The 20682-nt window shown below is 36.2% G+C and overlaps 1 protein-coding gene across 9 annotated transcripts in view; it reads left to right on the forward strand.

The window, feature by feature from the left end:
* LOC132785051 (neuroligin-1) overlaps positions 1–20682 on the forward strand; it is a 76870-nt gene that overhangs the window by 20340 nt on the left and 35848 nt on the right. For all 9 annotated transcript variants that reach the window (XM_060791016.1, XM_060791019.1, XM_060791014.1 and 6 more), the window contains exons 9-11: positions 149–267; positions 3619–3936; positions 13428–14561. In XM_060791016.1, coding sequence (XP_060646999.1) covers positions 149–267; positions 3619–3936; positions 13428–14561 — 1571 coding nt within the window. The remainder of the gene's footprint in view (positions 1–148; positions 268–3618; positions 3937–13427; positions 14562–20682) is intronic.

A 20682-nucleotide genomic window follows, 5' to 3' on the forward strand; every position in this document is an offset into this window, starting at 1 on the left:
GGACAACAAGAACGCCAGGGCACACAAGAAATTCTTTGGAGCACATTTTCACTCAACTGTATCTTGCAATTTATGTATCTTTTCCCATCTCTGTCTGACATATACATCTCTCTTCTCTTTCCCATTCTTCTTTTTACCATCTGCACAGCAATCCCAACGAACATCATCGACAGGACTCAGTGCTGCCGGTTTCAAAGGAACGCAATCGTTTTCGCAGCATCACCTGGGAAAATTATGATCCGTTGCATCAAAAATATTTGGAAATAGGTGAGATGCCAAAAGTTGTTCACTTTGCAGTTTATTTCGACTATTTTCGTGTGCACTTCTCATGTTGGCTGGCCTTAAAATGGGAATTTAAATACCTTTCTGCAAAGAAAAATGCTTGCTTCAATGGTTGCACAAGAAAACAGATTTTCAAATTTCCATATATTCCGAATACATGTACTTCAACACGAGACTAACAATTATTTCTTCCATTTTATATGCACAATACAAATGTTATTTTTTAAGTTTATTTAAAAAAAAATTACTGCGATGAAAGATGAAGACTAATAAATTGCGAAGTGTTATTAGTAGCTATTAAATTTGTAAGTCAAAGTATTTTGTATTTCCAAAACAAAAAGAATATTTAAGCATTAAAAAGTACTTTGAAAAAGGATAGTAAGCAAGTGAATTCCTGAATTGACTTAAGTACAGATAAATTACACATAACTCACACAATATATTCACATACTTAGAACATAAAAAGATTGTTCAACACAAATTCACCTCACACATTGAAATGAGAAAAGAATACGCGAGACTGTGAAATGAGAGCTAAAAATTTAGCAGCATCTTTCTTAAAAGCGGTACCAGCAAATGTGAGTATCAAAAGAAGAGAAAAAATCATGGAATCAAATTTAATTTAAATTTTAAAGAAGGCCCAGGCCCAAAAAAAAAACCCGACGCGTGCTCAGCAGCAAACTGCGGGGGCTGTTGTGAAATATACGGCGGAAAAAGAAAAAAAAACGTGAAATGGGAGAATGCGGGGTAGCATTACAACGAAAAGAGAAACAAGGCTACACCCGAGTGGCTGTTGAAGGTTACCTACCGGAGATAACACAGAAAAAAAGGGAAGCGACTATCAAAGACAACTGACAGCCAGCTGCGCTTAGGCATGCTCGACTCTAAGTTACCTCGTAATAAATTTATATTGTACAATTACATGTGTTTCCTAATCATAATCCAAATACCCTTCTAACATCAGTACTATGCGTATGTACAGTACATCAGGGTATGCGTATGCCAACCATGAGCGGAGCACATAAAGCTTTATATGATGCCTCCGCGTCATGTCAAATGTGTGCAAATGTTATTAAGTTAAAATTTTTCACACCTTTTTTTGTATGTGTGTGTGTGCGACGAGCAGCAACTCAGCGACAACGAGACAACAATTCAAATTTTATAAAATGGTGCTACATATAATGGTAATGAAATTTTGAATGCCTTTCAGCAGATGGTGTCTAGCAAATGCATAAAACGAATTTACATGATATATAAAAATATACAAAAATCGAGGGTAAAAATGGCACACAATTTAAGTCGATTCATTCTATACCCTTTCATGTCCTGTTTCACATTTAAATTAAAAAGTTGCCGCTGATTCAATCTTATTGTATTTCAACAACGAAATCATTTGAGGTCTAAATTTATCTTTTGTGCCCTCATGTATCATTTATTGGCAATAACATTTGTATACAGCTAATGCCATTTTCTGAGAGAGAAGGAATTTACCTGTTTATGATTTCGACTGAACGATAATAGATGGCAATTGGACTGTAAACGAAGCACTTTACGCACATGTTGGCATTACGAGCAGTATACATATCAAGTATACGACTGGTATGCAACGTGCTTTGTTCGCTTTTTGTTTGATTTTAATTGAAAGGACTCGCCAACAGCTGACACACTCGTCCCTTTTCACGTCCCGATGTCCATACCGAGAGGGCGTTCTTGAAAGACTTCAACTTCTGCTCAATACCCCTGTCATTGACATACAATACGCACAAAGGATGTAGTTGCAAAGGATTTGTCGACGCCCACGACTGATTGCGAGTTTTGATTTGATATGCTGAAAAAGTGAAATCGCAATCCATTCGATTTCAATCGCATCGAATGGAATAGAATTATGAGAATACACTGCACACATGTGTCCCCACAATCGAGCGAATCGTTCACAAAGGCACATTCCTCGCAGATTGAATCATACACACACATTGAAAGGCTCACACTCATCATCATTTATGTACACGTCGCTGAAGGTTGATTTCAAAGTTGTGCTGCATAAATTATAAAGAACCTAAGTGTATGCAATATTTATTAACCTATTGACACTCAACGAATGTAGGCTTCTGCTTATCCAAATGCGTTGAAGTGAATCGATGTTTAACAGATTTTTGTATATTACATATTAGTAAAGTGTTTGTACAAAAAATATGAAATATTCCACATTTTCAAAGTTAAACGCAAAGAGTTGCCTAAATAGGGACGAAAATAATTAATGGTTTGTTAAATTTTACTACTACTATTTCATCTTAAATATAGTTTAATTTACAATTTTAATGCATACATTTTTCAAGTTAGGAATTCATACAAATTCTTTTAAGTTAGTAAACTCGTCTTACTTTTTAATCAATCACGCAAATATTGAGAAAATTGTTTGATTTAAATTTTGTACTTTAAATGCAGCATTAACAAATTGAAATGAAAAAACTAATCAAGTAAAATATTTATAAAAATCTATGAGCTATGCATTTATAGCTGCATAATTAAGTTATACAGGAAACAAATAGGAAAGCCACAGTCGTATGTGCTCGACTGTGACTTATCTAATAAAAGACAAACAGTGCGACATTATTCTTAAAATATACCAAAGAAATACTAAAATATACTGAACGCTATATTTGGTATAAATATCAAAACATTTTTATTATATTTTTGTATTTACAAATTCGAAGAAAGTACTTAATTACTAACCATCGTCATAAGCTAAATGCAATTGAATAATTTAAGTTTCTTGAGAAACGTAGAACAAGACGTGTTGTAAAATATTTCATGTCTTGTGCTTTGATTACTAAATAAACAAACTGGCACGGAAGCCTCTGCTTAGCCCAATTGGCTCAGCCAGGCAGACAGACAGACAGACAGAAAGGCAGATTGAAGGGAAAAGCTGAACCCAATCCCAAGTAAACCCCATCCAGGCTATGACCTACCTGGCGGCATCTAAAATTAAGCACTTTTATGTCGTTCAGTCAGTTAAATAAACAAGACATCAACATCAACATCAAGCAAGGCAAACAGGCAAATGGGGGATAAGGTGTCCTCAATTGCGAACAGTGTTTCACCTTTCTGGCATGCAAATGTCTTAAAAGGCAACCCAAAGCAAGAGCAACAACAACAACAACAACATCAACAAGCAACTGAAATAGTTGGCACCAGGTCAATTTGCATGCATGAATACCATCGTATGTCCCATGGTAATAAAGATGTTTACATTAACGCCTTTGTTTTCGCTTTTATTGTCTATTTTTTGGTATTTCTTTTGAAAATGTCAACACAACGCAACACATCTCGGTGAAGGCATGAAACCGCGCATTAAGAATCACTTTCGAGCTCACCAACTCTCGATTTGGCTGCGTCTAATACCCGAGCTACATCGCGCCGGCATGGAGGATGTGATAGCCCGACACAATCTATTTCGCAATCACGACGATATGGAATTGTACGAGGGACCCGTTAAGCCAGATCCATTTGGTTTGTCAGCTGCCGGCACAACAACAACATCCTCCTCCTCATCGTCGTCGCCGTCGTCGCGTCTCCTGTTTATCGATGAGCAAATGATGGTGAAGAAAGGACGGGTACTGAATGCCTCAGCCTATTTGAATGGCATCCTCGGTGGTGAGTATCACGACCTTTGTACAATACAAATAATGCTGCCAGTTGCTGAGTGTAACTTTTGTAATTGTCTGTAGCAACTAAAAGTCCATCAGACAGACCCTAGGTTATCTCTAAAGGCATTCGAAACAATCAGGCATCTTGCAAACTTGATAAATTTACCAACACTGAAAATGAAGCTGACATTTCGTAGTTACTACACAAACTATTTTGACCTCAATATTTCAATAAGAATTGTTTCATTAACTGCAAATTTATTTATTTTTCGTGTGTAGTTAACTATTTCTTAATTATTTCGAAAGTATTTTTAGCTGCTAAATTACTAATTCTATTGTACATGATTGTGTAAAATCTTTAGTACAATGAATTTAAAAGAATACAAAACTATACGACACCATTTCAAATCAAAGTAAACCTAAATTGAAAAGCGAAAAAGACTGTCTAAATCATACTTTCAAGTTGAAAACTATGTTTTTGGCATTCTAAAATTACACATGTCAAAAGCATAATACAAAGGCATTCACTGACAGCAATCTTAACTAACTTGAGATACAAATAAATACACGTATCTTTAGCATATGTTGACGGCAGACACAACATGGCTGAGATTGCCCTTTAGGCTGTTTGGCTAAGGTCTGCTCAATCCCATTGCTTGGACCAAAATGAAAAATTATATCAATTTAAATCATTGTGCCAAGGGTGACATCACATCTTTCTAAACAATATATATTACAAATTATAATTTAAAGCGCAGTTTCGAACCAGCTTTAACTTAAAATACTTATTCAAAATGTTAATAGAGAAAAAGTTGTTGATAAAATCAGAATTTTATGTGTTGTACCTATTTTACTTGTAGTGCTTGTACTACATTTTAGCAATTAAATTAAATTCCTTTGACCCATTAATGAAATTATTAAAAAATATAAATTTAACAAGCATGAAAATATTTCTGTTGTGTATTAAATTGAGTTTAGTTTACACCAACTCGGTGTCAACCGTTTGTTAAACTTTTCTTCAAGTTAAATTCATGAAATATTTATGTTGAATTGAGTAGAAATATAAAGGATATTTTATATGAAAGTAGTATGTCTACCATTTAAGTAAAATATTTTAATTGTCAGCACTAATATTGCGTAAAGTTGGAAATCTGATAGGCTTGATTTATGATTACTTAGCCAACAAATATCTGAATTTACTGTTGGCTTAACATTTATCTAGCTTTTTGAGCATTACGCATAGTGGTAAATACGAGTAGTTGTCATATAATTTATCGTATTTATATAAGGACTTTATATCTGAGCGCAAATGGGGCACAAATTTGCGCAGATGTGCAAGTAAAATAACTTGGTAAAGCGAAACAAATCAAATATTACGCATACGCCATGTGGGGTTCGACAAAGGGTTGTGCGAGTCAAATAAATGCGAATTGTAAGGCAACATTGTTGCCAAATATTTTTCTCTCTTATTTTTCTTTATTTCTGTGGTGGTGAAAGAGAGGCCCAGATGAGGGGAGTATGTTGTAGGTCTATTTGCTGTGACTTAAGCATATAGGGAGAGCTGGAAATCAACACTTTAGCTTTGGCTTTTGCAAGAATCAGAAGATTTGTTTACACTTGGCAAAAGCATCGGCTTGGGCTTGGGCTTGGGCCTAGTCTGGCACTGTCTGTTTACTTCACTTCTGTGGTTCTCTCAAGTTAAATTGCAAATTGCAAAGTTGGCATTTTGTGCCCGGACCATGACGTTTCCATTTGTGTGTGGCCAACTGACCCAACTCGACCCCCAGCTGTGTCGTTTGCTTATTGAAATTACGTCCGGGGCAGCAGCAGTAGCAGCAACAGCACAGAGCCAGACATCTTTTGGCTTTTGAATTTATATTGTGTCGAGTGCTGACTTTTGAAAATGCACTCAACTGTAATCTGTATTAAGTATGTGAATACTTTGGCGTGCGACTTCGGCTTTGGCATTGGCTTGGGCTTGGACCTTGTTGTATCCTTTCATTCGCATTGTCCGAACAAAAAACAAACATAAATTTGTCGTTTCCATTGCCTTTTGGGCAGCAGTAATTCTAGTTCGCTTTGGCACTGATCTTAAGAAGCAATTTAGCATTCTTTTCAGCCACAAATGCAAACTATGCATAATTTTTATACACTTGCCGCCCAAGCTGAAAAAAACTCATTAAGCCAGTTTATATAAAACTCGTTGTAGAACTTTTTCGACACTTACCCTAAATTAACAGCAAACTTTGATGCTGGATGCTCACGATGATGATGATGGTTTTTTTTCAAACACACTTACTGCTGCCAAGTGCAACGCCAACTGCGGATACGAGAAAGTCACCAGCGCTGAATGCAACTCAAACATCAAATGTGTGTGGAGAGGGGGCGTAGCAACTACTCCCGTCGCCGGAGCCGTTTACATTTTCCCTTTTGGCGTATCTCAAAGTCAAAAGTAAGACAGTCAATTTCAAAACCCAAACTCACTCCCTGTGCACACAGCACTTTGACTTGGCCAATACAAAATGCATTAGCTACCAGCATGAGAAAAAGGTTTGGCGCCATGGCCAAGGGGGTTTTAGCCGGGGAGCAGGAACTGCAGGTTGGTTCCCCTAAGTTACGTCGTGTAAATTAAAAGTTATTGCACTGTTGGCTTAGCCGCAGTCCAAATGACTTGTGTGTACCTTTGACTTTTACTTCTGTCATAAAGTGAGCGACATATAGCGAACGCGAACGCGAACTTTAATATAAAAGCAGTGAATTAAACTATATATATAATGATAATAAGCTAGGAGTTTAATTAATTTAAGTTGTACTTAAATTAATTGTACTCACAGAATATTAAAAACCAGTGTTGAGCAGCTTGCGAGCGGAACGAAGGAATAAAAAATAACTTTTCAGTGGAGTGAACGAACTAAATAAATTCACCTTCATCCCGATTTTTAGTTCTGTTCGTTCTTGTTCATATTCACATGTTCCTTTTAATATCATCCAACTATCGATTGCTATAGCAGCGAAGGAATAAAAAATAACTTTTCAGTGGAGTGAACGAACTTAATAAGTTCACCTTCATCCCACTTTTTAGTTCAGTTCAATCTTGTTCTGTTTTTCAATTTCATAGTGTTCATATTCACATGTTCCTTTCAAATCGTCCAAATATTGATTGCTATAGCAACGAAGAATAAAAATATAACTTTTCAGTGGAGTGAACGAACTGTATAGTTCACCTTCATTACACTTTTAAGTTCAGTTCGTTCTTGTTCATATACACATGTTCCTTTCAATATCGTCCAACTATCGATTGCTATAGCAACACTTATTTTGGCGATTTCTGAGTTCAAATTATATTATAAATGCCTTACAAATTTACTAATAAAATTCAATTATTGAACTATGAACTTTAAAACAACGACTATTATCGAAAACAAACGATTAACGATTTTGATGAACGAAATAGAACTCACAATGACGAAAAAAAAACGAACGAACGAAGCGAACACTTATGTATGTACATCACTGACCAAAAATAAACGAGCGAACTTATTCAGTAAATTGAACTATGTTTACATTATTATCGACTATTTATATATGAATTAGAAGTAGACGGACTTTCGAGCAATATCAATTAAGGTATTCGTTACCAATATATTTTAATTGTTGTCTTCAGAATTGTATTTATTAAAACATTCCTAGTTATATGCTTTCAAATTCCTGATCCTCTCTCAAAGCAATTTCTATTTAAGTTCAGTTAAAAAAACCAAAAAAGTATTTAAACTGTCCGCAAAGTGATGTGACCAACTTAAGGACTTGAAAGTTAAGACAGCCGGAGAATAAGTTTGGCACTGACAAAAAAAGATTATTTCAGCCACAAGCTACAACAGCGCTATCTGAGTGCAACCAACTAATCAGCAAAGCAGCATATCCAAGCCAAACAAACAGGCGAGACGCACCCATAAGACTTGTGGTGGCAACATCCCTTCGGAGTATACAAAATGTTCGTTTCAATTAGTGCAAAAGATAGAAATGCGGCAAAACAAACTCGCCTAAAAAACAAGAGTAAAACAGATAGTGTATGACAGAGACAGAGAAAAAGTGGGAAAAAGATCCGAGATAGATGCACGATGATGATAGAATGTTGGAAATGCGACAAACAGCTGTCAGTGTGACAGTCGAGGACACTAAGCCGGGCAAGGACATGACAGGCCACCGACACCGTCAGCATAACCAACACCAACATCCAAAGAGCAACTGTCTCCCAGTGTCATATAGACTCGACATACTTTGCCAGCTATGCACCTTGGGTTCTTGTCGTCACCTTAGCGCCGTGTCGTGACTTTGGACAACAGAAAAACGCGAGTCCAAAAAAATGTGAAAAAGCAAGAGATAAAGAGAGAGAGAGAGAGAGAGAGAAAACGAGAAAAGCATGCAACTAAAAGCCAAAATATCTACGAAAGCAAAGTCGCTGTAAACAAAGAAACCGCACAAATCGAAAAACCAACTGCAAGAGCAGCAAAAAACCTGGTGAAAAACAGTTGAATAGTTGAGCAGTTGAACAGTTGAAGTTGAAGTCGGTCAGAGAAGGAATGGCATCGCATCGCATTGCACAGAAATGGTAATGGAAATGGAAATGTGTTGAAGTGTCCAGGCTCTGCTCAGCTTTTCTTTCGCCTTCTCTGCCTTTGTATCCCAGACTTTCTTTGAACTTTGAAGTGTTGTTGTGCGCCAGCGTTCAGCTCGTTGGTTATGCTGAATCGCTCAAGTTGTGTCTCGCAGCAACACGAAGACTGGGATTTGGAGGGCAAAGCCACAAGCATGCGCCATTGTTTACTAAGGCCGGTGGATGCACATTAGAGATCTATTTGGATGGAAATCGCAAGGGAAATATGTTCTTGGTATGGATTAGAATTCCAGTTATATTTCGAGAGCAACTTCAGTTCTATTTTTGGCCAGTTAAAGTGCCAAGTGTGAGAACTAGACAAAAGAAAGTTATTTTTGGCACATCTCTGACCGCATTCACCACAAGTGTATTGTGAATGGTGAATCTTATAGAAATGCCTGTCTTACGTTTGTATACTAAATCAATTTTATTTATCTTATTTCGTTAACATCATTTTACAATACATTTTTCTGTTTATTTGAAATCAATGATAGCAAATAGTAAAGATTAGTTTTCAAAAATGAAAACCCAAAAATTTAAATACAATATCATAATTTACAATAATATTTTTAAAAAAATTACAATTAAAATGTATTCCAATAAATATCACAACAGTTCCTATCGCTATTCGGAATCGATAAGAACTTAAAAGGCTTCACAAGTTTTTATTATGGCACATTTTAAACCCCACATATAAAGCAAAATCCATTCAGCTACAAGTAAATTGCTCTACTCCCTCAGACTTGAATAACTTTAAGTTTAATCGAGCTTCAACTTGAGCATGAGACTGCTTCCATACTTTTAAGTCTTCACTCAAGGAAAGCCCTCGTTTCTCGTTTTGTTTAGCCTCAATTTTATAGAAAAGTGAAGAGAAAGTAAGCAACTATGTATTTGTTGTTTATCAAAGATGTTTTTTCGCTTAAAGCTGAAACTAAAATGCCGAAAGTTGTTGAATATAAATTCGTAAAGGGAAATGTTTTTGTGTTTTTGGTGAGCTTTAAGCGGAAAGCCTGTTGACGAAATGTCAAACTATAAGCCATAATAAGTCGCCGCAAATTGAAATATCGCCCGAAAGTTGCTCTAGGTAATCACCTCTTAAATGCCCGCTCCCTGGAGAGGTTAGCATCAGCTGCTGCCGCTGATATCTAATTTATGCAAGGTCATTTAATTGAGGCTACACAGCATTGCAAACAATTTTGCATGCCAAGCATTTTACTTGGCCAAGGGGAGATTTGTGGGAAGAGAGGTGGGGCAGCAGTCATTGGGGCATTTGTAACCTAAGTTGATTTTATGGTTGGCTTTTTTGTCATTCCACTAATTAAAGGCACATTAAGCATTAGGCAGCAGTTGCTTCAGCTCTCTAGACCAGGCCAAGGCAATCTCTTTTTGGCTCGAGCTCGAGCCTGGGCTCCGGCTCCGGCTTCGGCTACGGCTTTGGTTATCTGCCTCAAGTTGCTACGGCCATGTGTCCTCGTACATAATTATCTAGGGTCCTTGAACGCATGCGACGCTTGTTGAGGGCGACTTTAACTCAAGCAACCGTCGGTGCTTCGTCCATGCAATAAAACGAAAACGAAATTAAAATAAAAATTAAAAGGAATTAAAATAGAAATTTCCCATGGTACAAAAAAGCAAAAACAACAAAAAAAAACATAGAAGGAGAAAGCGTATTTCAACTTGAAAATAAATGCAAAATGGAGCGTTTTGATAAAAAGCTTACGGTGGGGCATTTAGAAATGCTCGACTAAGCTACAACAAGTCTGTGGGGGTGTGTGTGTTATTTCCATCTCAGCTACCCCTCTCTTATATATATATCTATATGTATATAGTATATAGTATATATGTATGTATTCCTCTTTGCTTGGGGTCGCAACTTATCTGGTTATGCCATTTAGCAAAAGGGGGGCTTTGGTCCCCCAGCTTGTGAGAGGGGCGTAAAGTGTTTGCTCCTTAAGTCCGTCAAGTGACAGGTTGAGTGTTTTCAAATTGCCATACACCGTCAGAGAGACTCGGACAATTTGGGGTTATAAATAAAGTAAAGCGATAGAAGACAATCAGTGACCACTCATATTTGTTGTTGTCTTGCAGCATAGAAGATTTAATCTACTTGTACACTCCACACGTGCGAAGTGATTAACTCTGCTTAAATGTGGAATGTGCCATCTGCTCATGACACTAGTCGAAGGAATTAAATGTGAAAACAGAGTCGAGGGTGAAATTTATAAAAACAGCTTAGATACTCGAGAAACTTTTCGTTTAATAATGGTTGTTTTACTAAGCAACTAGTATGCTGACTAGCGAGTATAGAAATATTATTAATAGTAAAGTAGAAAATTAAGCAGATTTCGCGACATTTTTCTAACTCATGCCAGAATCATTGTAAAGGTTAAATATGCTGTAATAAGTATTCCTAAATCACTTTAACAAATTTGCGACTTACATTTTTTCCACAAATAGAACTTTAACAAGTAAGAAAGATGGAGTGGAGGGTGCTCGGCTGTGAGATACCCGGTATTCATTTTTTATAAAAGCAAAAAGTTTTCTTTTAAAAATGCACAAAAATTAACATTCTGTTAACATTCGGAAATATGTACATATATCGAAAACTATGTTTGTATATCAATATACTATTGCATTCAAAATATTCTATATAGCACAAAGTATACCAGATTGTCCAAACAACTTAGACTTGACTGCCATTTTTATAGCCGCTACCCATAGGATTGATCAAGAATATATGTATATACTTTACGGAGTCCGAGATGCCTTCTTCTGCCTGTTTCATACATTTCCCGTAAGCACAATGTTGAAATACCCTTCTGCTCTAAGATTAGCGGGTATAGAAATTTATAAAGGCAACATCTCCACTGTGTAATTGTAATCCAGCGAAAAGGTATTTATTGAATGTCGAAAAAGTTGACGAAGGCAGTAAAATTCAACGAATTATGAAATATTTCAGAGGTAAATAATTCGTACTGAAATCGGTCTAACTGGTTATTCAGAAAGAAAATGCGTATTATTGAATGCGAATGCGATTTGAAAATGTAAATTGGAAGGCTCTCAAACGCTACTTGGCAGCTGCAAGAGTTCGCACAAGTTATTGAAAAAAAAAAAGAAATAAATAAAAAGAACAACAATGCGCGGCATATTCGAAAAGTGCCTATTATTAAGGCACTCGGGTTGATTGTCTAAATATTTATGCAAAATACATGCACAAGTCTTTAATCTCGTGCAGAACTTTTGCCGAATTGTTTGATATGCAGAAAATTGAAAAGCAAAACTTTTCAGACAGACTTTTCGACATCGACACTCACATGCACGCACACACACACACACAGACACAAACAAACACCGAAGAGAAAGAAGTATGTAAGGATACACACAAGGATACTCAGTCTGTAAAGTCTTGGCATAAAACAATGCGAAGCGTAGGTAGCACTTGAGCCACAGCAACAAGACGGACTCGAAACAAGGGAACAACAAACTGAAGAACAAAGCAACAGCAACAGCAACTACAACTAACGTACAACAAGACACTTGAGCGCATTGACAAATACATTTTCAAGGAAGTGAACTTCAAAAGCATTTGTTTCTTGTTTCGCAGACGTTTGCAGTCCAATTTCGTATTTACCTGCATGCCATAAAATAAATACAATACGACAATGGCAAGCAGCAGCTAAAGCTCATTCAACAAACAAATGCTTTGCTCTAAAATTCGATAAATAAAATATGATAAATATGAAGGAATTTAAATTCCTATTAAATCCATAACATGCATTTGGCACAAATCTCTACTAAAAGAGAATTTTAAAGTTCTAAATTACCTTATTGTAATCGAGCTTAATAATAACAGTCATTTCAAATAATTCTTGAAAATGAAATCAAAGATTATAAATATGCTAATCTCAAGGTACAGTCGACTACTTTTTTTAGTTCAACCAAATCACTTAAAAGCTTTTCAGTCTGTCTTTTTTTCGAATAAAGTTGAATAAAAAAGTGAATATTTTTACTTCTAGGTTTCGATAACGCTTTTCTCAATGATTATTTTAATTCAACTACATTTGATAGAGTAATAAATTAAATGAATAAAATATCGATTTTATCATATTGATGGCCTCACAAAAAAAAAAAATTATTTGCAGCATTTTAAACAATTTAAATAAATTTTCATTTTGAAAAATATATTATTTATTCATTGATTTGTTAAAAACAATATAACTAGATTTAATTGAAATGTAATACTAGTTAAAAATATTAGAATATTTTGCAAATACAAATATTTTCGATATCAAGTGTGAGAAAGCTACAGTAAACTGTGAAATACACCTCTTCTCATTTTCAATAAAACCATATACTAAAAATATACCGAATTCGTATACCGAAAATATATACTAAAGCATACCGAAGGCTAAAATTCATAATATATATAGTACAAAATATACCAGATTATCAGCTAAAACTACTAAGAATCAGCAGAATATTAAAACTACCAATTATTAATTTAATGTCAATTTATTGAATTATTATGAAATAGCTTTAATAGCAGCATATCCATCATATTATTAATACTATGGCTTCAATTTAAGTCTGTTATCTATGTTTATTTAACACAAACACAAACGTATCTATAATTGCATAACGTGTTTATGCAGAGGCAGTCACATGGCTCGTATGCGTCATAAGTCAAGTTGTGGCGATTTATAATTGCCTAGCTGCAGCCGTAAACAACTTGCTTATGCAATAAATTTATATTCATATCATGCTCTATCTCTTCATCTCTCTGTCTCTTTCACTCGATGTTACTCACAAATTCTCCTTCTTTGTCTATTTCCATACACGTATAGTGAGCACCGTGGAGCCGAACAACATGTATACGACATGTATACCAATTGGTGGCAATTATACGGGCAACGGCGGTGGCGTTTTTGCGCCAACAACCCTGGCGAACGCCTCAACGGACACGCTGGCTTCCGGTTTCGAGGCAGCCGGATATGCGGCCTACTCAACGGCGCTGAGCGTAACGATTGCCATCGGTTGCAGTCTGCTCATATTGAATGTGCTGATATTCGCCGGTGTCTACTATCAGCGCGACAAGACACGGCTGGAGGTGAAGACACTGCAGAAGCAGTACCAGCAGCGGGGCATGCATCAGCAGGTGCCGTATCCGCCGGAGCCCATAAAGCATGCCCACTATCACATGGGACACTCGCAGAGCTCCAATGTGATTGTCGATGTGGAGAGCCATGGCCAGGACACGGCTGGTCAGGCGGCGATGCTGTTGCAGGCGGCTGCCGCTGCCGCCGCTGCAGCCAACGAGGCATCCAAGCCGCCGCCTCCTCACATATGCGCCAACACTGGGATGCAATTGACTAGCCAGCAACAGCAACAGCAGCAGCAGCAGTCGACAAGTCAGCAGGATGGCACAAAAATGGTCGACAACTTGGCCAATGTCACCTACAGCACCAGCAGCAAACAACAGCAGCAGCAGCAGCAACACCAACAACACCAACAGCATCAACAACAACAGCAACAGCAGCAGCGTGAACATATGCAAATCAAGAGCATGAGTGTTGCAGGCGGGACACAGACCTTTGGTCGTGGTGGTGGCAACGCTGGCAACAACAGCGGCGCCAATGTGCCAGGCACTGCTGTCGGAGTTGGAGTCGGAGTCGGAGGTGGAGGCGCCTCGGTTGTTGTATCGGGCAACAGTGTTAGCTACAATCCGGGCCTAATGACTTTGCCGAAGGCAAGCCAATTGCATCATGCAGCAACTTTGAATTATGCCCGCAACACGGCCGCATTGAATCTGGCTGGCGGTGGCACCGCACTTGTGGACAGCCGTGGCAATGTGCTGTTAACCAGCACAGCAACTGGCGGCAACAGCAACATTGTCGGCAGTGGCGGGGGCGGCGGCGATTGCATGACGCTGCCACGCAATCTCAATTTAGCTGCAGCCGGGCGACATAATCCCACGACAGGTGAGTTAACAAAACAAAAACATTTAGCCATGATTGCAAACAACCTCAAATCCAATTGAACAAATGGATTTCTCAAGAAGATGAAAGTGTTTTTTTAGTTCTTTTTCTTTGCTTTCTACGTGCCATATTGATGCAAGAAATGCAAACAAAAAATGCTGAAAACACATGCTGCTGTCTGCTGCATTACAGTGGCATGTTGCAGTGGCAGAAGGAAACAATATTGCGGACAGGTAGCAATCAAGCTAAAATATGATAAGATTTCATTTCATTATGAAGTGCTTTACTCGCTTCTCTTCCGTTTTTCGTTTTCGTTTTTGTTAACGTACTCGAAATGTGCTTAGCTTGCATTTGTGAACATCGATTCGATTTAGGTGGATAATCAAGCTAAAGCTTCCACTTCAGCCACAATACTTGAAATGGGAAATTGTGCTAGCAACTTATGTGATTGGAAATACACATTCGTAATTTAATGGGATTTGATTGCGATTATTGCAAAAAAAGATGAAAGTAAATGAAAAATATTTCTAAACTTTAAGCGCCTTTTCATTTATACTTTCTATGAGATGAGTATTAAATTTACATGTGAATTATTTCATTTAAAAAAACAGAGTGTTGGCAACAACAGCAATCAATGACTTGGCATAAGGTATGCGAGCATTATATTTAGTAAATGGGGCAAACACACACACTCTCGCTCTTCGTATGTATAAATCCACTTTTGAAAAAACACAGCTGGTGGTCGGGCTGCTTGTTAGAGGTTGCCAAACAAAGAGAAATATTTGAAAAATGAATGACATAGCAAAATATGGTGAAGGAGCGCCATACACATAAATATCCTGCAAAATCACCCGAAGCTAACAAAAACATTGCTCAATCAAACTGAATGACCTTCGTTCTGGGTCTGACAAGACCGACAACCGAAAACCGAAAAACGAAAACGAAAAGCGAAGCTCCCCTCTGGCTAAACCCAAAAATATGTCCGCGTGAAAATTGAAATTGTACTAATCAGCCACAGAGACCACCGCCCAGGCAAAAAATGAAATAAAAAAAACAAAAAGCAAACCCCCCGAATGGTTGAAAGCTGTGTTGCGTTTCTCATTCAAACAAAATATCCGGCAAAGCCAACAACAACGAACGACAAAACAAAAAAAAGAGAGCGGAGAACAAATAAACAAGAGCGGAGAAAACATTTACGCTTCGCTTAAGTTCAACGCACTTCTGACTTTTGACCACAGTTTTGCCGTCTGACAGCAGACGGAACCAGTTCTGGGTTCTGGCTAAAAGCAACAGCAAAACAGCAGAGCCATCAGCATCAGGAGTAGATTTGTATCCGTTTGCTCAGGCTTCGTCCGCATCCTTCTGTTGCTGCGCCTGTTTAGCTGATGGTCACAACGGAAATTGTTGTACAAATTATGCTTCACTGATTGCCAAGGCTTTAACGGAATTTTATACCCTGTTCTTCGATGCTTTCAAATGGGCATTAAGCGTTTATTGCGTTCAAAACTATTAAAAAACTTCTACTGGTTATTGTTATTTAATTTCCTATTTTTGCTAAATTAATTAATTCATTTCATCACCCAAAAATTATTCATTTTGACTATGTATCATACAAATAATCCAAGTCTATCCTTATAAAGATTTTAATATCAATCACAACGTTTTAGCAACTTTTATTAAAACATTCCTGCCTCAGCATATTATCTACATTTTTGTAATACATTAACAAGAAACTTACATTTCTAATCAGTTTTTTAAGTATTATAAAAAAAAACTATAAATACAAAATAAATAAATACTACAAATGAAATAAAAATAAAAATATACTATAAATACTATATTTTGATTTAATAAAAATACTCCAAGCTTTTTTTTATTATCTCCCTTCACATATTTACAAGTTATTTTATAGTTTTGAAAACACATTTTCAATTAACAATCTTGTCAATAAAAATACCATAAATACTAAGCAATGAATTAAAATGAAAATATAATATAAATACTTTAATTTAATTTCATGAAGATGCTCCGAGCTTGTATTTATTAGTGCCAAAATAGTTATATACTTATAACACTTTTTTAATTAACAATGTTATTCAAACTAATAATTACTTTATTTAACTTTATTCAGTATTTGCGTTTTCCTCTCACAAATTGTCAATTTATATTTAGAATCGCCATAAAAAAATCTTTTATTACCAAAAATGTTATTTGTATTTAATTAAAAAACTATAAGCTTATATGTATTTATTATTTATTTTCTTCAATAACACATTTCAAACAAATATCAGTTTTTTATACATTTTCTATAGTCGTCTTTTTGGGGCACTCGCCAGTTTATTTACAGGTTAGTTTGTAGTCCAAATAACAACTAGTTTTTTCCTTTTTTCCTTATTCTCGTTGACGTCCTGTTTCTCATATTTTTTGTGCTTGTGCTTGATGAGCTGTTAAATGGCAAATGTGAATTGCAGTTGTGGCAAGTTATTGACAGTTTTTCTCAGGCAACACGCTATGAAGTCGTAACGGGGCACTTCAAAAAATATGCCCGCAACAATAAATTTCCAGTCGAGCTGCCGTGACATCTGATAAATTTGATTGTCCCGACAAAAATACGACAAGCTGCATGCCCCAATAGATGTCGGGTCACGATATGATCGAAACGATAAGATTTTCAATTTCAATCGGAGGGCAATTTAACGATTAGACTTTTCTTCATGGCATACACTACGTATGCGCAATAATTTTTGTCTATGCCAAGTACCAAGCAAATCAAAATCGTCTTGTCTGTGGCCATAAAACGTTAACATTGCCTTTAGTTATTACTTTCGCGCATAAAAACAATAAAAACGGCATAAAACTGTTGTTAGTTTAATGCACGGGACTTGCATAATAAAATGAAAACATTAACTAACTGAGCTCTCTATCCGAGTTTTGTTGTACAATACTACGAGGGTCAAGTGTACGTAGCTTCGAAAGAATTATGTTATTTTTATTGTGGCACCCGCAGTGATGCAGGAGGCGACCCGTGAGAGGTTCTCGCAACTGTTGTTGACATTTTGTCCATAAATAAAATTTCAGCAATCGATAGCAACAAATAACAAATATTCTCGACCCTTACCTGACTGCCTGCCTGCCTGGCTGCCAATTTGCAATTGTTTTCATGGACTGTTTATAAAAGTGGCGCGCGATAAGCCATAACAACCCCAAAAACTGCTTTTACTGTCGATGAGTTTGCACATCCCATCATGTAAATACATATAATATATATGCATGTGTGTGTGTGTGTGTGAATGTGTGGTTCGAATGTTCGGTAATCAAATTACCACAGAACGGAATTCAATGTGCTGTGTAGCAGAAAATTTAATAAAGTGCTTGCACATGAATATGAACATTTCAATATATTGTTTGCACTTATCAATTTTGTAGTGCAAAACTAATTGCCAAGCAATATAATTATTTGGCGAATTGAGAAGAACCGTTTAACAATAGACTAATTACTTTATCTTCACAGTTTTTGTAAATTTAAATTGTTATAATTTATAATTACCTATTAAACTATAATTGGTAACATAATTTATAACTAAGTTAGTTCACATTCAGTGAACACTCATAAAAACAACTTAAAACAATAGTTGTCTTCATTAAAAGGTTTTCTAAAGCCAAAATTTAAATTCAACTTTACATCTGTATTTTTGTTTTTACACATACATCAAAAGTTTTATTGAACCCTTAAGATGTTTCAGATTGTTAATTCAATTAAATTATACGATCTTTTGCTTTAATCTTCAATTCTAATTTCAACAATTCCTTATATTTTGATATCTCTATTATCTCCTAATATAAAATAAATAAGTTTATTTTATTCGTAATGTGTTCGAGGCGGATAATCAACTTTATTGATTTTCCTCTTTAAAATTGACTTTGTTAAGACGGTTTAATATTGAGGAAATGTCTTCACATCCGTTTCCTTTCAACATTTTGGCAAATCGTTAAGCTTAGTTCGATTTCTGTTGATTGTATTTCCATCTTACACCTGCCGATGCATTCAAGTGTGCTTAACGTCATACCTTCCATGCCCATTGACGCGCAAATTGTGCAGAATATTTTGCAGAATCTCGTCTCATATGCAGGCAAAATGTTAGAGAATTTCAATCATAATTCAGCCACTTGAGCAGGTTTATGCACTTTGCAAGTGCAAGACTCTAATTGCTGTTCGATAACGATGGAGTTCCGGCGAAAATTGTGTAGTGAAAACAATAATCTTTCTGCAAAATATGAAATCAAATATAATCAACGTGTTTTCCACCCATCGCCGATTGTTGTTGCTGTCGTAGCTGATTTAATTTTACACGACGCGCCTTAGCGGAAGCGGAAATTTTGTAGTGGCTAAGTGGGTGGGGCGGATGGTAAAGTGGTTTTGAGTACTTCAGTACTGCTTCTTGCACCACTCACAGCGTCTCGGCTGTGGCTGCGGATAAAGCTCGCCACTCGACGCCATTATTATCGGCGCTGTCGTCAGGTGCTCGCATTGCCGGAAGTGGCAAGTGCGCTCCTCTTCTGCTTCTGCTTCTGCTTATGCTTCTGTGCTTGGTATTCTCGGCGCTCTCTGCATTATTTATAATTATTGCGAATTTTCATATAATTATGCGTGGGCGCATACTTCTTCTTGTTCTTCTTGGGTGGCACAGGCAACCAGCCTGAGCCCGAGTCCATCTGGTTGGCAACTTTCTTTTCAGTTATTTATTTAAGCAGCATATTTCTCATCTTCTCACAGACCATAAATATTAAAGTCAACTACAGTTTGAGTCCGTGCGAAAATCCTTACGTAATTAATGTTTGTTCTGAGATTTTTGGCTGCCAGCCTTCCACGTTTTTATTTTTTATTATTATATTCTTCGCATCGTTTTCTTTTTTCTCTTTCGGTTGCTCTGTGCACTCAAGTGGCACATTAATTTGTGTTGTTGCTGCTGTTGCTGCTCTTGTATTTACTGTCTGAAGCTCTTGGATTATACAAAATGCTAACGTTGTTTAACGGCAGTTTAATGCCTCATTACGTTTAGTTCGTTTATTTGAACCTTCTTCAAGCTGGGGAAGCATGTTTGGCTTCCTAATAATCATTACACGAAGTCAACTTATAATTATGCACGAGTTAAAGTTTAATTTTATGTATGTAAAATGTATATTCTTTAAATCGATATAGACGGCTTCATAACTTTTTTTAAATTTCGAATATTTATAATAATAAATTATTTTTACTTTTATTTTTATTGGCATTCTTTTTTAAGTCATTCATTATTAAAATTTGTATTGTTGATTGCCTTTGTACATGGTGATATTTAATAATAATTTGATTCTTAGAATTGCATTGCTTCTAAATATTGATTTTGTGTTGGAAAGCAAAGTATTTGCAAATAATAAATAAGTAAGAAAGACTTCAGAGGAGTGTGCAAGAATATACCAATTTAATACCAACATATACTGAATGTCAAATTTGGTATATCGATGTAAAACAACATTGAACATTAAGCAAATACTACAAAAGTATTCTTTTAAATAACTTATACAATTTTTATCGGATCGCAACCAAATTTTCAGGAATCATAAATATGGTATTTATTATTGTACGGCTCTAGTTTCAAAATAATACCCTAGCGGGTATATTAAGAAAATAAAGAAAGAAAAAATAGGAAATTAGGAAATCACAGGCAACAATAGAATTCTTAAGATTACAATATTTTGTGACAGATTCAGAGAATCGCTTTTCGCATACAAATTCAATTTTATATGATAGGCATTTTTTATTTTTATATGAGACTTGCAGAAACTCACAAATTAGAATCTGAAATTACTGAAGTAGAACAAATGAATGCCGCCTTTTAGCGGCTTTTAGACTTATTAAGTATAAAAACGTTTTGTTGCCAAAATTTTGATTAGAGACATTCCGTAAGCTACAAACAAATTCATCTGCAAAAGTTTTGATGTGTAAAAAACAATCATTGGAGAGCGCAGAGTCAGCGCTTCTCGACCGTAATCATTTTTTTTTTTTTTTTGGTTTTTGTTGGCCAATGCCCGATTCGATCTCGAGTTAAGCGAAGCTATGGCATAGTATTCTTGTTATGTGCTA

This window comes from Drosophila nasuta, chromosome 2R (assembly GCF_023558535.2).
Source record: "Drosophila nasuta strain 15112-1781.00 chromosome 2R, ASM2355853v1, whole genome shotgun sequence".
NCBI classification, from domain to species: Eukaryota; Metazoa; Arthropoda; class Insecta; order Diptera; family Drosophilidae; genus Drosophila; species Drosophila nasuta.